The following is a 15,976-nucleotide window of genomic DNA, read 5'->3' as shown; positions in this document are numbered from 1 at the left end:
TCCACAGTTATCTGTCACGCCCCCCCTTTTTTTGCAGTGCATCCTGGGAGCATTAGTCATCAAGAGTCTATTTCCAAGGCTCAGTGTGACTCCCTCTGCTTCACTGCCTGCTTTTATTTCTTTATTTCTTTATTTAGTTTATTCGGTAACATCTCAGTCAAGGCCAAGTCCCTGTGTTGTGTCTCTGTTACCATGGACACAAGCTCCAAATGAGGCTGGCTGTGAATTTAGGAAAAAGTGGTACGGTCGATCTCTGCTACTGTTCTTGTATTTGAGTTTTTGGACGTGAGAGTTTAAATCTATGAGAATGTCACAAGGTTTTATGGCATATGGCAATAAAAAAAGGGATTATTTAATAAAGTAATCAGTCAGATAAAGTCAACAAAATTATACCAAATGGTACAAACAGACAAAACACTTCTTTATCCATCATGTCACACTTGTTTTGGACTAACTTGCCTGACTCAGCGGGTAATTTGAGGTGGTTAAGATAATTAGTGAAGACATTTAATCCAGAGAGCGTTAAACCAGTTCAGTGAATAACATGTTTTTTCATGTTTTTTGGAGGATAATGTGATTAATTTCAGTTCTAAGAGGGATGCGTTGAGGTTGGCTGCAGATAGACGGATGGAAATGAGAGTTTGTGTTTCCATACTGAAGGTTTCAAGAGATGGAAGAGATAGACTGTACTTAAAAAGATTTTGTAGAATTTACTATTTTAATAAGATAAAATACTTCTGATATTTTTGAAAAGTTGGTTTTAATGTTTCATTTATATTTTTCTTATAAACAAGGAATAAAAATTGCGTTACGTAAACTCTGACGATTGTAATGTTTTTATGTGATTTACTATATAAGTCACATGACTAATTTAACTTTAGAAACCTAATTAAGTAAAGTTAAAATGGCTGAAAATGTTTAGGGTATAAAATATTTACATGTCCATAAGTGTATAAAGAGAAATGGATACATAATTGGAGGTGGCGAGCTATTCATTGCTGTGAAAGCTGATAATCGGCGCATGAAGCAAAATAAAAGTTTGACTTCTTAATATAGAATTCAGTCGAAAATACCCAAATCTTCCACATCAGAGGAAGGAAAATAACTCTTAATTCAGCTATTAGAGTATTTCAAAACCCTAAGGACCTAATGATATAAATAAGGGCTATTCAAGTGTTCAAACTGGGAAGTTGATTTAGCCAAGATATATAAAAGTGCTCTGAGTTTCCCAATATAACTAAAAGTATTTGCATCACCAGGAAGTAGTTACTCCACCGTTTGGCCACTATGTCAACTTTCACATAGTGGCTTTGGAGTGTCACAATAACTACTTTTGTTAGACGATATATCGTACCAGAAATAATTGCTATAAACAATGTTTTTGTCATTTTAAGATCAATTTATGCCACTGAAAAAACAGACAACCCGCTCTTCCTCCTGAGCCACAGCCGCCTGACTGATGAGCCTCAGTCCTCCAAGATCAACGACTTACAGAACCTTAAAACAAACGATATCAAGAGTAGAAGACGGATGAAAAACAACAATGTGTGTTTTTAAAACACAAGAAAAAAGACTGGACTATTGTGAAATAAAGGCAAAGAAACAAAGACGTCAAACCTCTGCCAATAAACAAGATACTTCTGCAAAAAAAACAAAAAACAAGAACTAAAAAGCGAAAGCAAACTCTTCCACACAAGAACCTGAACTTCAGTAACCTCCTAACAGGGGGAGAGGGTGGAGTGTGTGACAGATAAAGGGAGAGAGGGGAGTCAAACCCCCGTCCTGTTGTAAATCCTGCAGAGTATAATGGCCGATCTGCAGCTGAGGGGCCTTGACAGCCGGAGAGCTTCTTATCAGCCGACGCACACAGAGGACGCCATGACATCACATCAACAAGAGCTCAAGGGCGAGCGCCTCGCTCTCCATCCGCCGAGTCGGTCACAAAAAAAAAATTGCTCCTATTCATCCTCGTCGCCATGACGACCGAACTAATCTCGCTGATATCGATCAATACTTTGAAACATAGGAGTTCAGTGTTGCTTAAATAGAAAGTAGAGAGGGCTAAAAATACCCGACATCAGAGAGAAGAGACAGAAGGTTTGCCTGAAGAAGAAGAACAAAGTGTTTCTGAATGTTTGATTAAGAGATTGATTGATTGATTTACATTAAATCTATAAAGTGAATTAAGTGCAACGGATCATAAAAACTCACAGTTCGGATCGTAACGCGGATCAGAGTCATGGATCGGATCAGCACAAAAGAAGAAAGGAAGCAAATGTATACTTTTTGAAATCCCCTGATCACATTTTTTTTGCCGCTGATACCAATTGCCAAACATTAATAATCAATATTGGCAAATACATATTGGTTTTTTTTGTCGTAGCAGGTGGTCAAAAATCATTTCAACTGCTCTGAAGTCATTATAAACTCAACAATGCTAAATGTTCTCCAAATTTATGATGTTTTTGCGTGAAAACAAACAATTCAAATTATTAGGAAACAAAAGATTGTATTTTTTTGTCGCTAGTAGTTTTAATGATGTATTATAATCAACTTAGCTCCTATTTAATCTCTAATATTTATTTTATATTAATGTGAAAACATCTTCTTCAAACTACTGGATTTCACCAACACGACATTTTACGAGATCACATTTGAACACATCATGATAGCGTTATAGTTTACCTTCACCCAATAATAAGAGCCTGAACGCATCATAATGTAACTTAACTGAAGGTTAGTCTGTACGTTAGACGTTCAAATAACGTAGGAGCTAAAAAATGTGGAAACCAGTTCAGTTACATTCCAAACAAAGAGAAGAATCTTTGAGTAAATTAGAGGGAATTTCCTCTGAAACGTCGCGTTTCTGTTAATTATAACTTTGTCTCACATTCCTTCAGCCTGACTCAGAGGATCGGTGCTGCTTCGTCAACCAGATCGGCACCATCCTGGTTACAAACACACAGGAAGTGGCTTCTAAAGAAAGGCCGCCGTGGAGCGAGGAACAAGATTATTTTGGAGAAAATTACAGACCAAAGATAGTTAAAAAATAAACCTTGTTAAATGCACGCAGTGGAATGGTGCGTCATTGGAAATCACAGACTCCACCACTGTAACTCATGACTTCCTGATCTCTTTTCCTTTCTGAAAAATAAATATTGGTTTACGAGAATTCTTCTTTTGTGCTTTTGTTCATCTAATTCTTTGTGTAAGCCGTTTCTCCCTCATGTTGAATTAGTCTAAAGAGAGTTGACCGACAAGACGATGACAGATGATTTGGTGTCAAAGCAGAAAGCAAAAGCACGTATTTATTATTAGTTAAACCCAGGCTGCAACCTCCGGTTCTGACAAGTGAAGCTGATGCTGTAGTGTCTTAAAACCTGCATTCAATAGAAGTCTATGAGAAAATGACTCTACTTCTCTCTTGATTTATTCCCTCAGTAAACATTGTAAACATGAGTTTATGGTCTCAATCTCTAGTTTCAAGTCTTCTTCAATACAGCATGATGTTCATTTAGTAAATGATGCTCCATTTAGAGTCAAACAGACCATAAAGCAGGGGATGCTTTAGGGCGGGGCTACACACTGATTGACAGGTCGACACCAGAGACGTATACGGCGTCTCTACGAATACCAAATATGGTCACATCTGTTCATTGGTTGCAAAAAGCCAAGATGGCTTCGGGCGAAAAGGCCAAAATTTGAGAATTCAAAATGTCCATCAACAAACCAATGGGTAACGACTAAAAATGGCAACCATATTTGCAGTTTCGGCAACCAAAAGATGATGCTTGGTCACCAGCCTGGCAACCACTTTTTGGGGCGTCTGTGACTCAGAGGCAGAGCGGGGTCGTCTACCAATCGAAAGATCGGCAGTTCGATCCCTGGCTCCTCCAGTCGAGCATTTCAAATGTCCATGTTTAATCGATAACACCGTTGTCGTCCCAAGTTTATTATTTGTTGGGAAAATGTCCTCACAGTGACATTTCTGCTGTAACAATCACTCTGTTATTGATTGTTATACTCAGAGCTCCCATTAGCTCATCTATAAGCCGATGTCTGTCATAGTATTTGTGCCGTGAAATCACAAATGTTCAGCGCCTCCAGCTGAGAACATCGACTGAAGCATTGCATTGTGAACACGACGCACTAAAAACAGAAATGAAAGCTTTTGTATATAGAAACTGATTTGCTTTTCATTTTAATGAATGATGCTACTAAAACAAACCATTTTAAAGCCATTATGCCACAGGGAAGGTTTTTATGCTATGGTCTAAATCTGTTCACCACATGTAGCTGCATGTTACAACAAAGGGAAATATAAATGTTTGTTTAATCCAGATGTATCAGATTTTAACATTAGGACCACTTAAACACTTAAACTACCCAGAAAGAGAACCACTATCTTCTTAACATCCAGAACATATATACAAACATTATGCTAGCACTAAAAACAAACACCAAGAAGTAGCTTCCAATGCTAGTTAGCACATATCAATCTTCTTTTTGACAGCAGAAGAGTCACTTTATAACCTATAAGACGTTTTCATTTAAAAACAATCATGCATTATATGATTTTCTTGCACCTAAATGTCTACATTCTCGGTTAAAGTATCTGCTAAATGTCAGGAACATTATTACATGGAGAGATAGTCGTGTTAAATGCAACCTACAAGTCTGAAATGATCATTCTGTGATGTGTTTTGGCTTTTTAAATCAGAGAAACTGGAGCAGGGTCCAGTGAAATGTCTGGCATCCAGCATCCACCTCCTCCACATTTATCAGATCTACGGTCACCTACACCATCCGCACCATGAAGGACCATGAATGTACATGTGGGCTGGAGGAATGTGAGGAGAACAGAGAGGGAGAGAAACGGAAGGAAAATGTAATCACAAGAGCCGTAGAGGAGAAAGGATGAATGGATTTTGAGTTTTAGTTTCTATGGATGTAAGAAATTAGACGTAAATCAAACATCTAACATGTTTTCTCTTTTATCACACGTACATGTCAGCTGTCCGAAACAGCTGCACTTTTTTGTGTGACACAAATGTTAAAGGAAGAACAATTAACACAAGTTCAATTAAGTTTATTTTTTCAGTACTTAACTCCAGTTTAATACAACTTTGGCCTTATTTTAATGCTTTTGATCGTTGTTTTGATCAGTTAAAGCAACGCGGTGCTGGCCTGGTCATCAGGAGAACTTTGGGGTTCAATGTCAAGTGGAGAAGAGGAGCTGGGGATCAAACCGCCAACCCTGTGATTAGTGAACGACCTGCGACCTTTGATGGATGTTTACAACCAGCAAATTGGCAGTTTTTACCTCCAAATAAGTTTAGTTTTCTTGTGTATGTCTGACCATTTTTTCATTAGCTGCTTTGTCCCCAGATCTCAGACATTAACTTGATGAGTACAAAGTTATTACCACTGATATGAATGATGGCAAACACCACAAAAATAAGACACAGGGTGTTATCAGGGATGTCAAAAGTGGCAATACCTCGTTACCAATTCTAGGCAAAGCTTTGTTGTGCAGTGACGTTTTTCTTTTTTTGTCGTCTAAAATACGAAAGGACGCCGTAAACTCACAATCGATCCTATTCTATCCCTGATAATGTGACGTTGTGAACAACAAATCTGTGCTGAAATCAACCGACGGAGAGCTAGTTAACGTTAGCTGTTAGCAGCTGGTGACAGCACAGACCAGCAAAGCTCACAGCTAACTAACCTTAACGGAGGTTGCATTGAGTTTCATTATGATGCGTTCAAGCTCTGTTCAGCAAAATTGAGTACTAGGGGAAGGTTAATTATAACGTTATCGTGATGTGTTCAAATGCAATCATGTAAAATATAGTTTTGGGAGAAAAATCTGAATAATAAATACAGTTGTTTGAAGGAGATGTTTTCGCAGATGAATTATGACCTGTTTTATAACTCTAAACTGGGGTATCTGATTGGGTATCGAGATTTGTGTTATTCAACTGGTATTGGTTAAGTATTATTGACTTCTTAATTTCTGGTATCGTGAGATATTAAATATTAAACTCACAAACTCCCAGCTTCTCTTAATAACAGGCTGAACTGTTGGCTGACCTTCTCATCACCTGAGAAACACCATCATGATTCTTCACTTGACCTTAAGTGTTTATCCTGCACAACATCCCTCCCATCTTGATATCTGATGGTCAGCCTTTCTAAACACACCCACCTGGCTCCGTCGCAGACTAAAACTCAACACAAACCCTGAATGTGAGCCAAAACCCCCTCAAGGCCAAACGTCACTCTGGGAGAGTGTTTTGGAGGCATCTGCCAAATTTACGACGCTCATCAACAGAAAACACACCTGCCTCGATAGCACTAGTCCCAAATGACCCCCAGAAAGCCCCTCAAAGCACAACCGCTTAATGTAGATCAGCCGGGAAAGTCCCAGTGGAAGGAGAAAAAACCTGAACTCCCCCTCCCAAAGAAACAGTCAACACCTAAACAAAGCCAACAATAGAGATCGTCCATTACAACCCCGTAGCACAAGCCAGTGACTTCCCCTCTCTAACAATGACTGCTGACAGCCAGTGAGGTCATTTGGATGTGGGTCAAGAGGAGGAAGAGGAGGAGGAGGAGAAACCAAATGTTCAGAAACCCTTCAGTGGTTTAAGTATTGAGAGAATTTGCCTCAAGCGAGCAGACACCCTGTTTGTTAAATGAAATGACTTTACCAGAGCTAGTAAAATAGCTAAATGTCATCCTCCACTTCCTCCTTTTTCAAAAATGTTATTGACAACTGACATTTTCTCTTTTGTAGGAAACAAAACTTCTTCTTCAGCTTTTTATAAGTGTAACAAGTTGTGGATAAATGATAAAACACATCTTTGCAGCTGAAATTAGGTCTACAGCAATGCTAAATGCTCTTTGATACTGTGTGAGCAATATCAATGCTAACATGCTAATGTTAAGCATGTGTAATGTTTACCATATTTACCATCTTACTTTAGCATTTTAGCATGCTAATATTAGCTAATTAGCAGTAAACAATCATTGATTATTTCATCAATTAGTATGTTTGGTTTGTTTTTCACATAATAGTAATAAAAAATGGTGATCTCATTCTCCAAATTGCCAAGATGGAGTCTTTACATTACATGTTTTGTAAAACCAACAATTTAAATCACAAAAAAATTGCAAATACTGAAATTTTAGAAACTGGGAATATTAAAATAGGAGTTGATTAATTTTCTGCTGGGTAATTATAAATTAATTGATTAAAGGTTTAAGTATACTAAATGCTAACATTTGGATGTTTAACAGGTAGATAGTTCGCCATGTTCGCCATCTTGTTTTAGCATGTTAGTATGCTAACAATTGCTAATTAGTACTCAACACAAAGTACAGTTAAGGCAGAGATGTTTGTAGAAAAAAATAAGATGTTGACCTCATGATGGCGCTTAAATAAACATAAGGGGGTCAAGAACAGGTGAAAGTGATTCGGTGAACCATATTTCAATGAAATCCACCCAATAGTTGTAAAGACTCAACACTGAATCTTCATGGTGGTGATAAAAGAAAAATCAGTAAGAGTCATCCTCTGGGGATCATGAATGTCTGCACAAAATATCACAACAATCCATCCAATAGTTGTTGAGTTACTTCGGTCTGAACGGATCAACGCTGCCGTTTCAGAGCCACCTGCTAGCACGGCTAAAAATGTGATGAAACAAGAGTCACTGTGATCAAGCCGCTAATATCTAGATTTCTTATTTTTCTGTCTTTTCTTTGAACAAACATGCATGAAAACACAGACTCCCTACTTCTTCTTCTTCTTCTTCTTCTTCTTCTTCTTCTTCTTCTTCTTCTTCTTCTAAACTAACAGAACTTTCCCTCTGGCATCTTGGCAAATCTAAAGAAAGATAATTTCTTCTCTGTGCAAATCTAAAAAAAGGTTCTAGATAATTTCTGTCCAATTTATCACCAACACAAAGGGTCTATTTATGTCTCCTGTTTGTACGCTTTCTGCTTAAAAAACTTGACCTTAACATGAACAGATTGATCTTCTGTGAGATGAAGTTGACATAATCAGCTTCCAGCCAAAGAACGACTGATTAGATTGTGGAAAAGAAGGCTTCCATCCACATTTCCTGCCATCAGATAATTAATTTTATTCAGATGTAACCTCAGATTTATTCCAAATGTTCCAGGATACTGCGTCAAAAAAATCTATTTTAATTCAAAGTGATGGGAGAGAGGAGGTTTGTTTTCTATCCAGTGTTTATTATTTTGCTGATTTGTCTCGCCCACACAGTTTGTTCTATTTCCTCATATACATAAAAAACTAAAGATATAAGTAGTACAGGCCATTATCAATCACCAAAGGTCTGTGCAATACTAAAAATAATTCCATCTGTTTATATAATATTTAATTTATTGGGGATTTTTTAATGTTTCTTTACTTTACTGTGTTATTTACTTATTTATAATACCTGTTTTGATCTTCTTGTTTTTTTTTTTACTTATGTCTCTTGTTTGCGCTATCCTCTCTGCTCCTGTAATCCTGCAAATTTCCCTACTGAGGGACTAATAAAGGATTATCTTATTTTATCTTATCTTATCAAGTATTTAGCAAGTAAAAGTACTAATTGCAGCTTCTCAAAGAGTATTTACATCATTTTATATCCTCTGTTTTCCCAGAAAAAGACCGATATAAACTCCATGTACTTGTTTGCTCAGGAGCTTTTCATCGCATCTGTGTCGATGTTGAGAATAATGGAAACTTGGTGAAAAGCTCAGGAAAACTAACTTCTTTAAAAGACAAGAGTGTAGTTAAGACTTCTACTCAGAGGAAGCAGTTAATCCTGCAGAATCAAATCAAATCCTTCCAGAACCTTCTCTCCTGCTCCGTCCTTCCTCCAACTATCTGACTCAATAAAGAGAAAATATTCAAGAATATTCATAAAATGAAAAAGGTAAATACAGACTGAGGTCCTGAACTTCGTGATGTACTTTATCTATCTTTTGTTTTTTTGTGATCAAAAGGTTGTATATCTGTTTTTGTTTCATGCGCAGGCTACAAATTCCCAATGTTCTTGGTTTATATTTTTTAATATTTTGTTGTTATTGTTGTTCTTTTTTGCACTAGTATCAGTATTAATTATTTCACACTTAATAGCTATTAGTCTTTTGTTCATATGTTTTTATATTTTAATTTTTTCTTATTCTTTGTTGTAATCTTTGATCAAACTCTTTTCTTTGTGAATAATAAAGTTCCATCTTATCTTTAGATATTAAACAAGGTGTGTTTGTTACAAAATCTCATCTAATTTGCAGAAAATAAGCGTATTTCCAAAAATGTTGAATTACTCCTCTAGTAATGTATCATTTATAGACCCTAAAATATTCAGATCTGAGGTTGATGAAAGCAGCAAATCTCATATTTTATTTCGGTCCAGATGGGACATTTAAAAAAAAAAAAAAGCAACTTTATGATTACGAAACCTCCGATTTACGTCACAAACCTGATTTGTTTTTTGGACGATTTGAGCTGCACCTTCTCTAAAAATACACTTTAGTAAATGTGTTTTTTTTTAAGTCGCTTTATGTAAGACCAGTCCAGGTAATGAAACCACACCAGACTCGGTGCAGAATCAGAGGGTTTAAGTATTTCTCCAGACGTCACATTCCAGCCTCTGTCTGTTTCTGTCGTTGTGTCTGAGCTGCAGCTCTGGACTTCAGAATGAAACGTGGAAACAGAAGCTCTTCTGTCTGAATCTGTTTCTCACCGAGACACTTCAATAAATATTTCAGTGTCCTGATACGACATCATCCTTCTCCACACAGAGTCTCAGATCTGATATGTTTCATCATCAGGGATGAATTGAAGTGAAGTCAGTTTATCTGGGTCACATGGATAAACATGAACCAAACACAACAACAGTTGTGGAAGTACATTACACAAGTACTGTGCTTGAGTATAATTTTGAGGTACTTTTCTTGAGTATTTCTATTTCATGTTAATCCTTCTACTCCCACCAAATTCTAGAGGTAATTATTGTACTTTTTACTCAACAAGACGTATTTGTAAGTTTAAGTTACATAACAGATTCAGATTGTTGATACAAAATCTTATCAACAAATAAAATATATCATATTTTTATCGCCGTCACTAAATAAAATAAATAAAGTTACTGTAAGGAGCTTTTAACTGGTTCTGAACCAGTCTCAGTTTAGTCCTGATCCTCTATAGACCTCCATCAGTAAACCAGACCATCAGAGAGAAGATCGTCTGTTTCTATAAAGTTATTCTTAAAGCTCGTCATCGGAGCCACCGGGTCGGATTCTGGAGAAACCAGATGAAATCATGAAGGTTCACCAGGAACTCCTTCAGACCAGAGTCCAGCAGAGACCAGTCCACCGTGGACAGACCCAGATCCAGCAGAGACCAGTCCACCGTGGACAGACCCAGATCCCCAGGAGTTCTTTAAACCAGTATTGTGACAGTTTTGCTGAGTCACCGTTAGCACTGAGGACAATCAGACCATGATGCAGCAGAAAGGAAGCAGCTTTTAGAGCAGTTACAGTTGCTCTGCGTGTCTGATTTCACTGTCAGATCATAATTGCACTGAGCATTTATTACTTCCTCAAATAGATGTGAAGACTGTTGTTCAGATCCAACGGTGCTGAACTGGTCTGAACTAGTCTGGGAGTCCAGTTTAAAGGACTTTCTGTTTGAGACCTCTGGAGCAGCCTCACTGAGCAGCACTACATTCTTTGTTTTGCGGTGTTTTATGACGGTTCGGCCTCCAATCCTGCTGGTTCTCTACTGGACGGCAGCATTTGGAGAGCTAACAGAACTCCACTCTTAATTCTGACTATTTTTAGCTTTCAATGACCTTTTTTTTAATTCTGTTTGACTGCGGCTTATTACATCTGTGTCAGTGTGAAAATAGGATTACAGTGGGGCCGCAAGGTTACATAAATTCAGACAGAAACATATGAAAAGAAGGATTAAAGAGATGATATTCAAACAGCTGAGCTACACAATGTTTGGTTGTTCCCATCGCACCAAACTGCAGACAAAAAACGGCGCCTTTGTTCAAGAGGAAAATGTTGTGATATCTGAACAATATCAACCTTCAAAGTAAAAGTAAAAATCCACCGAAACTTTAACTTTAGATGTTTGTAACCAAGAAAATCCGAGATGCATCGATATTGATACCGGTCCGATACGGACTCAAATAGTTGGATCGGTATCGGTGACAATGATCAGATCTGGTATCGGAAACCATTATTTAAATAAAATAACAGTTCATTCCATTTATATCTTTGTATTTATTTGCTAAATTTACTTTGATTAAGTTGAGAAAGCAAATGTTTAAGTCAAGCTTGATTAAATTGTCCCCGTCTCTTCCACACAGTGAAGCATACGACTTATGTTTCAAGTCTTAATAGAACTTGACTTTGTAGTACAAGGGTGTCCTGAATGATATTACTATTTCTATTAATATTTTTTCGTCTTTTATTGTTTCTGCAAGCTTTGTAAATGGCAAATAATGCATAACTTTATCATTTGAATCTTATAATCTGTTTTTAGGGCGACTTTTAAACATCTGTAAAGGGACTACGGATAAAAAAACAGCCTCTTGGGTAACTAATTTAGAAATGTTTTATTAATGTGCATTGTCCACAACAAATAAACCAATAAATACAAATTAATTAATTAAACAATGGTAGCAGATTGGTACTCGGTATCACTATCAATAATTGGGACTGAAAGAGTCAGATGATGCATCCCTATAAGATATGTAAAAAAACCACCAACCATAACTGATTTATCTGCCAAAGTCAAGCACAGCGCTCATTTCAGACCTTTAGTCACGTTAAAAGAAACAAGTATGAAAGCAAAAACAAGCTAACTTGATCTGTGGTACTGTATATCCATCTCAAAGCCACTGGACCCCCTCAGCTATACGATACAGGTCATGCAGACTGGCGATGCTGGTTGAACGGAGCCAGAGGGATCAGTAAATGAATGAATCCGACCCCAAACATCCGCCCCAGTGACCTTGATTTTTTTTGTATACAGTAAAAGAACCGTGACGTCGAGTTACGTCCATCTCGACGGGGGAGAAAGGGGTCGATTGTGGAGGGAAACCCGGTCGGCCCCTTGCAGGACGGAGGATTAAGCTTTAGGTAATTGTGTTAGAGGAGAGGATTAGATTAGAGCCGTTCTCTGGAGCTACTTCTCTGAGCTCACACTGGTGATATCAGTTCAGATCGATGACGGAACCGAGCAGAGGAAACCAAAAAGAGAGCTGGTTTAGTGTTCGGACTGAGGAGACCAGATCATCGCTATGTGGTCTCTGATATGAGGTGGTCCCGGTCCGATCCGAGGCCTCACATAAGACCGATAAACGTGATTAATCCTCCTCCCTCCTGATCGGATAGAATGTACGAGATGTAAGGAGCGATGTTCTGGAGAATGTTTCCACTTAATCCATAAGAAAAAAGACTTTTTTACAGATAACAGAGAGACTGAATCTTTGGGTCATGAGTTGAAAAGGAGAACGACGTAGAGAGGAATAAAGAAGTGGGGTTAAGGATGTGAAAATAGCTCAAAAAGTACCAAAAAGTACACCGCCAGAAGAGCATTAAAGTCAAATGTTTGGCTCTGGTCCACCCTTTTGATCAAGACTAAAATATTTGATGGATTGTCATGAAATTTTAATGAAACCTGATGCCATGAGCCATAAACTTTGTCTGATGTGCTGCTGCCGTCTTGGCCATTGACACTCTTGCAAAGAAAATGTTTACAATCAACAAGTCTTTTCCTGGGTAAATAAATCTAAAAATAAAATAAATAAATAGTTTGAATCAAATTTCAAGCAAAATCCCCAATCAAAACCAGCTTCTCCAATTTAATTAGTCCTTTGTTTAATTTCTTTGTAAATCAAATCTCTTTGGGATTTGGACTGAAATTCCCTTTTTTTTTATTCAAATGTATTTACAGTTTATAGGAAGAATGATTAACTGCTTTATCAATAAACAATCAGCTGATTACTCCATAATAAAAAGAAGCTAGTTGCAGCCCTAGCATTGAGCTCAAAACACAGAGCCTCTATCACGGCTTTGGACTCTTAGTGTTATTAAACTTCGTCATTAAATCCTTATTGCAGTATTTCTTAAAGTACAAGCAGAACAAACCGCCTCTAGATCTACTGACAGTTTAACTCAGAGGGAAATACCAGTTTGTGACATGACAAACATATCGAATATTCTCAATATCAGTAATATCGACACTCCCATGACTCATCTCCAGCTGCAGAGGAGGGTTTCAGTCTGCGGTGTTGTATTGAATAAGTGTGAGCGTGCAGCGGGAGGACTGATAACCACAGAAAAGAACAAGTCATCCTGTTACACTCTGCTGGCAACGTCTACGGAGTTTCACTCTGAATGTCTAACGTTATATAGTTTTGCTTTCACATAAATCATGCCCATTACATTATTATCTCTTTTATTTTCAGCCACTCAGCATTTGACACTGATAACCTGTTAGAATAGCAACCACATTATTATAATAAGGCTTTAGAAGTGGGATTAGTGGATGTGTATTACATCATATGAGGTGTAAGACATGAAAACTATCATATGTCATACATTATTACTTATTCACAGTATATTTTGGGTTCCTACAGTTCTTTATAAGTTGTTTTAATAACTGGTTAATTACAGTACCAGTCAACAGTTTGGACAATATATATATGTCTTCAATATTAATCTACAATATAAAAATAAAGAAAAAACATTCAATGAGAAGGTGTGTCCAAACTTTTGACTGGTACTGTATATATATATATGTGTGTATATATTTCTGAATGTTCTCCACACAAGTCTATAACCAGTGCTTTTTTTTTTTTATAATATTTAAAAAAAGACATAATAATTTCAACTGATTTCCAGGGATCAAACCAAAAGTGGAGAATTATTATAATATGTTATTTTCTTATTCCAAAATTAAAAATTCACAATTCTGATAGAAGAAAACATATAAAAGGAGTATAAAAAATATTAGTATTATGAATACAACAAAAACAATCAAGGAATAAAGCCAATAATATTTTTTTACGTTACAAAACCCTGCTTATATACATTTTAAAAATAAAAATAAAGAAAAACCATTGAATGAGAAGGTGGTACTGTACATCTGTCTCACATATGTTTTTATAGACAAATACTATTATATATATTATATATATATTATACTATAAAAATATTAATGCAATTAATGGTCTTAAATTAAACTTATTTTATTAATGTACTATACATATTATAATTTTATATAATATTCCATAAATGATTCCATTTTTGTAATCTTTTAAACAATTTAATGATAGAACAATAATTTTATGATAATTATAGAATCATTATATTAATTGCAATATGTTATGCTAAATACACTTAATTATATCTGCATGTATATTTGCAGAAATAATGTATAAAATCAGGGTTTTGTAACATAAAAAAATTATTATTGGCTTTATTCCTTGATTGTTTTTGTTGTATTCATAATACTAATATTTTTTTATCATGCTTTTATATGTTTTCTTCTATCAAAATTGTGAATTTTTAACTTTGGAATAAGAAAATAACATATTATAATAATTCTCCATTTTTGGTTTGAAAAAAAAAAACTTATGTGAGACAGATAAAAATAAAGAAAAACCATTGAATACAGTACCACCTTCTCATTGTAGAAAAAAATAAAAATAAAAATAAAGAAAAACCATTGAATGAGAAGGTGGTACTGTACATCTGTCTTATAGACAAATACTATATATATATATATGTATTATTATTATACTATAAAAAATAATAAATAAATTAAAAAATTAATGCAATTAATGCAATTAATGGTCTTAAATTAAACTTATTTTATTTGTGACTTTTTATAGACAAATACTATTATTATATATTATATATTATATTATTATACTATAAAAAAATTATTAAAAATTACTATAATGCAATTAATGGTCTTAAATTAAACTTATTTTATTTGTGACTTTTTATAGACAAATACTATTATTATATATTATATTATTATACTATAAAAAACTAAATAAAAAAATAATGCAATTAATGGTCTTAAATTAAACTTATTTTATTTGTGACTTTTTATAGACAAATACTATTATTATATATTATATATATATTATTATACTATAAAAAATATATTAAAATTAATGCAATTAATGGTCTTAAATTAAACTTATTTTATTTGTGACTTTTTATAGACAAATAAATACTATTATTATATATTATATTATTATACTATAAAAAAATTATGTATGCATTTAATGGTCTTAAATTAAACTTATTTTATTTGACTTTCTCTATATTTTCTTGGCTCTACCAGCCTCTCACCTCCAGCTGCGGGAGGTCCGGGTCCAGGTGTGTGAGGCTGTGCAGGACCACCTGCGGGCTGCGGTCCTGCGGCAGCTCCAGCCTCACCCCGTCCCAGAGGCTCCGCACCCTCCAGGAGGAGGCGAACATCTCAGCGTGCATACCCGGGGAACGCACCATGGAAGCCCGCAGAGCCGAGCGGTCCGTCACGGTGCCGACATGGCTCTCTCTCTGACTGCGGGATCAGCTGCGTGATGCGTTCACGGTCACTGAGGGGTTTCTAAACCACGCCCCCTGGGCCGTGCTGCGTTCAGGGCCCGTCGGAAATACCAGTTCTTAATGTATTATAATATTATATAATATTATTTAATATTCCATATATTATTCCATTTTTGTAATCTTTTAAACAATTTAATGATTATAATAATTCTCCATTTTTGTAATCTTTTAAACAATTTAATGATTATAATAATTCTCCATTTTTGTAATCTTTTAAACAATTTAATGATTATAATAATTCTCCATTTTTGTAATCTTTTAAACAATTTAATGATTATAATAATTCTCCATTTTTGTAATCTTTTAAACA

At 35.7% G+C, this 15,976-nt stretch overlaps 1 protein-coding gene across 1 annotated transcript in view; it reads right to left on the bottom strand.

Annotated features, from left to right (window-relative positions):
• Positions 1 to 15,603, bottom strand: part of LOC129100921 (ral guanine nucleotide dissociation stimulator-like) — a 32,905-nt gene extending 17,302 nt beyond the window's left edge. The window contains 1 exon segment of the mRNA XM_054610473.1: positions 15,409 to 15,603. Coding sequence (XP_054466448.1) covers positions 15,409 to 15,567 — 159 coding nt within the window. The 5' untranslated portion in view covers positions 15,568 to 15,603.
• Between the last annotated feature and the right edge of the window lie 373 nt (positions 15,604 to 15,976).

The sequence above is a fragment of the Anoplopoma fimbria genome, chromosome 13 (genome assembly GCF_027596085.1).
Source record: "Anoplopoma fimbria isolate UVic2021 breed Golden Eagle Sablefish chromosome 13, Afim_UVic_2022, whole genome shotgun sequence".
In the NCBI taxonomy this organism is placed as follows: domain Eukaryota; kingdom Metazoa; phylum Chordata; class Actinopteri; order Perciformes; family Anoplopomatidae; genus Anoplopoma; species Anoplopoma fimbria.
Note: the sequence above shows the minus strand (reverse complement) of the source record. Positions and strands in the feature narration are given on the sequence as shown.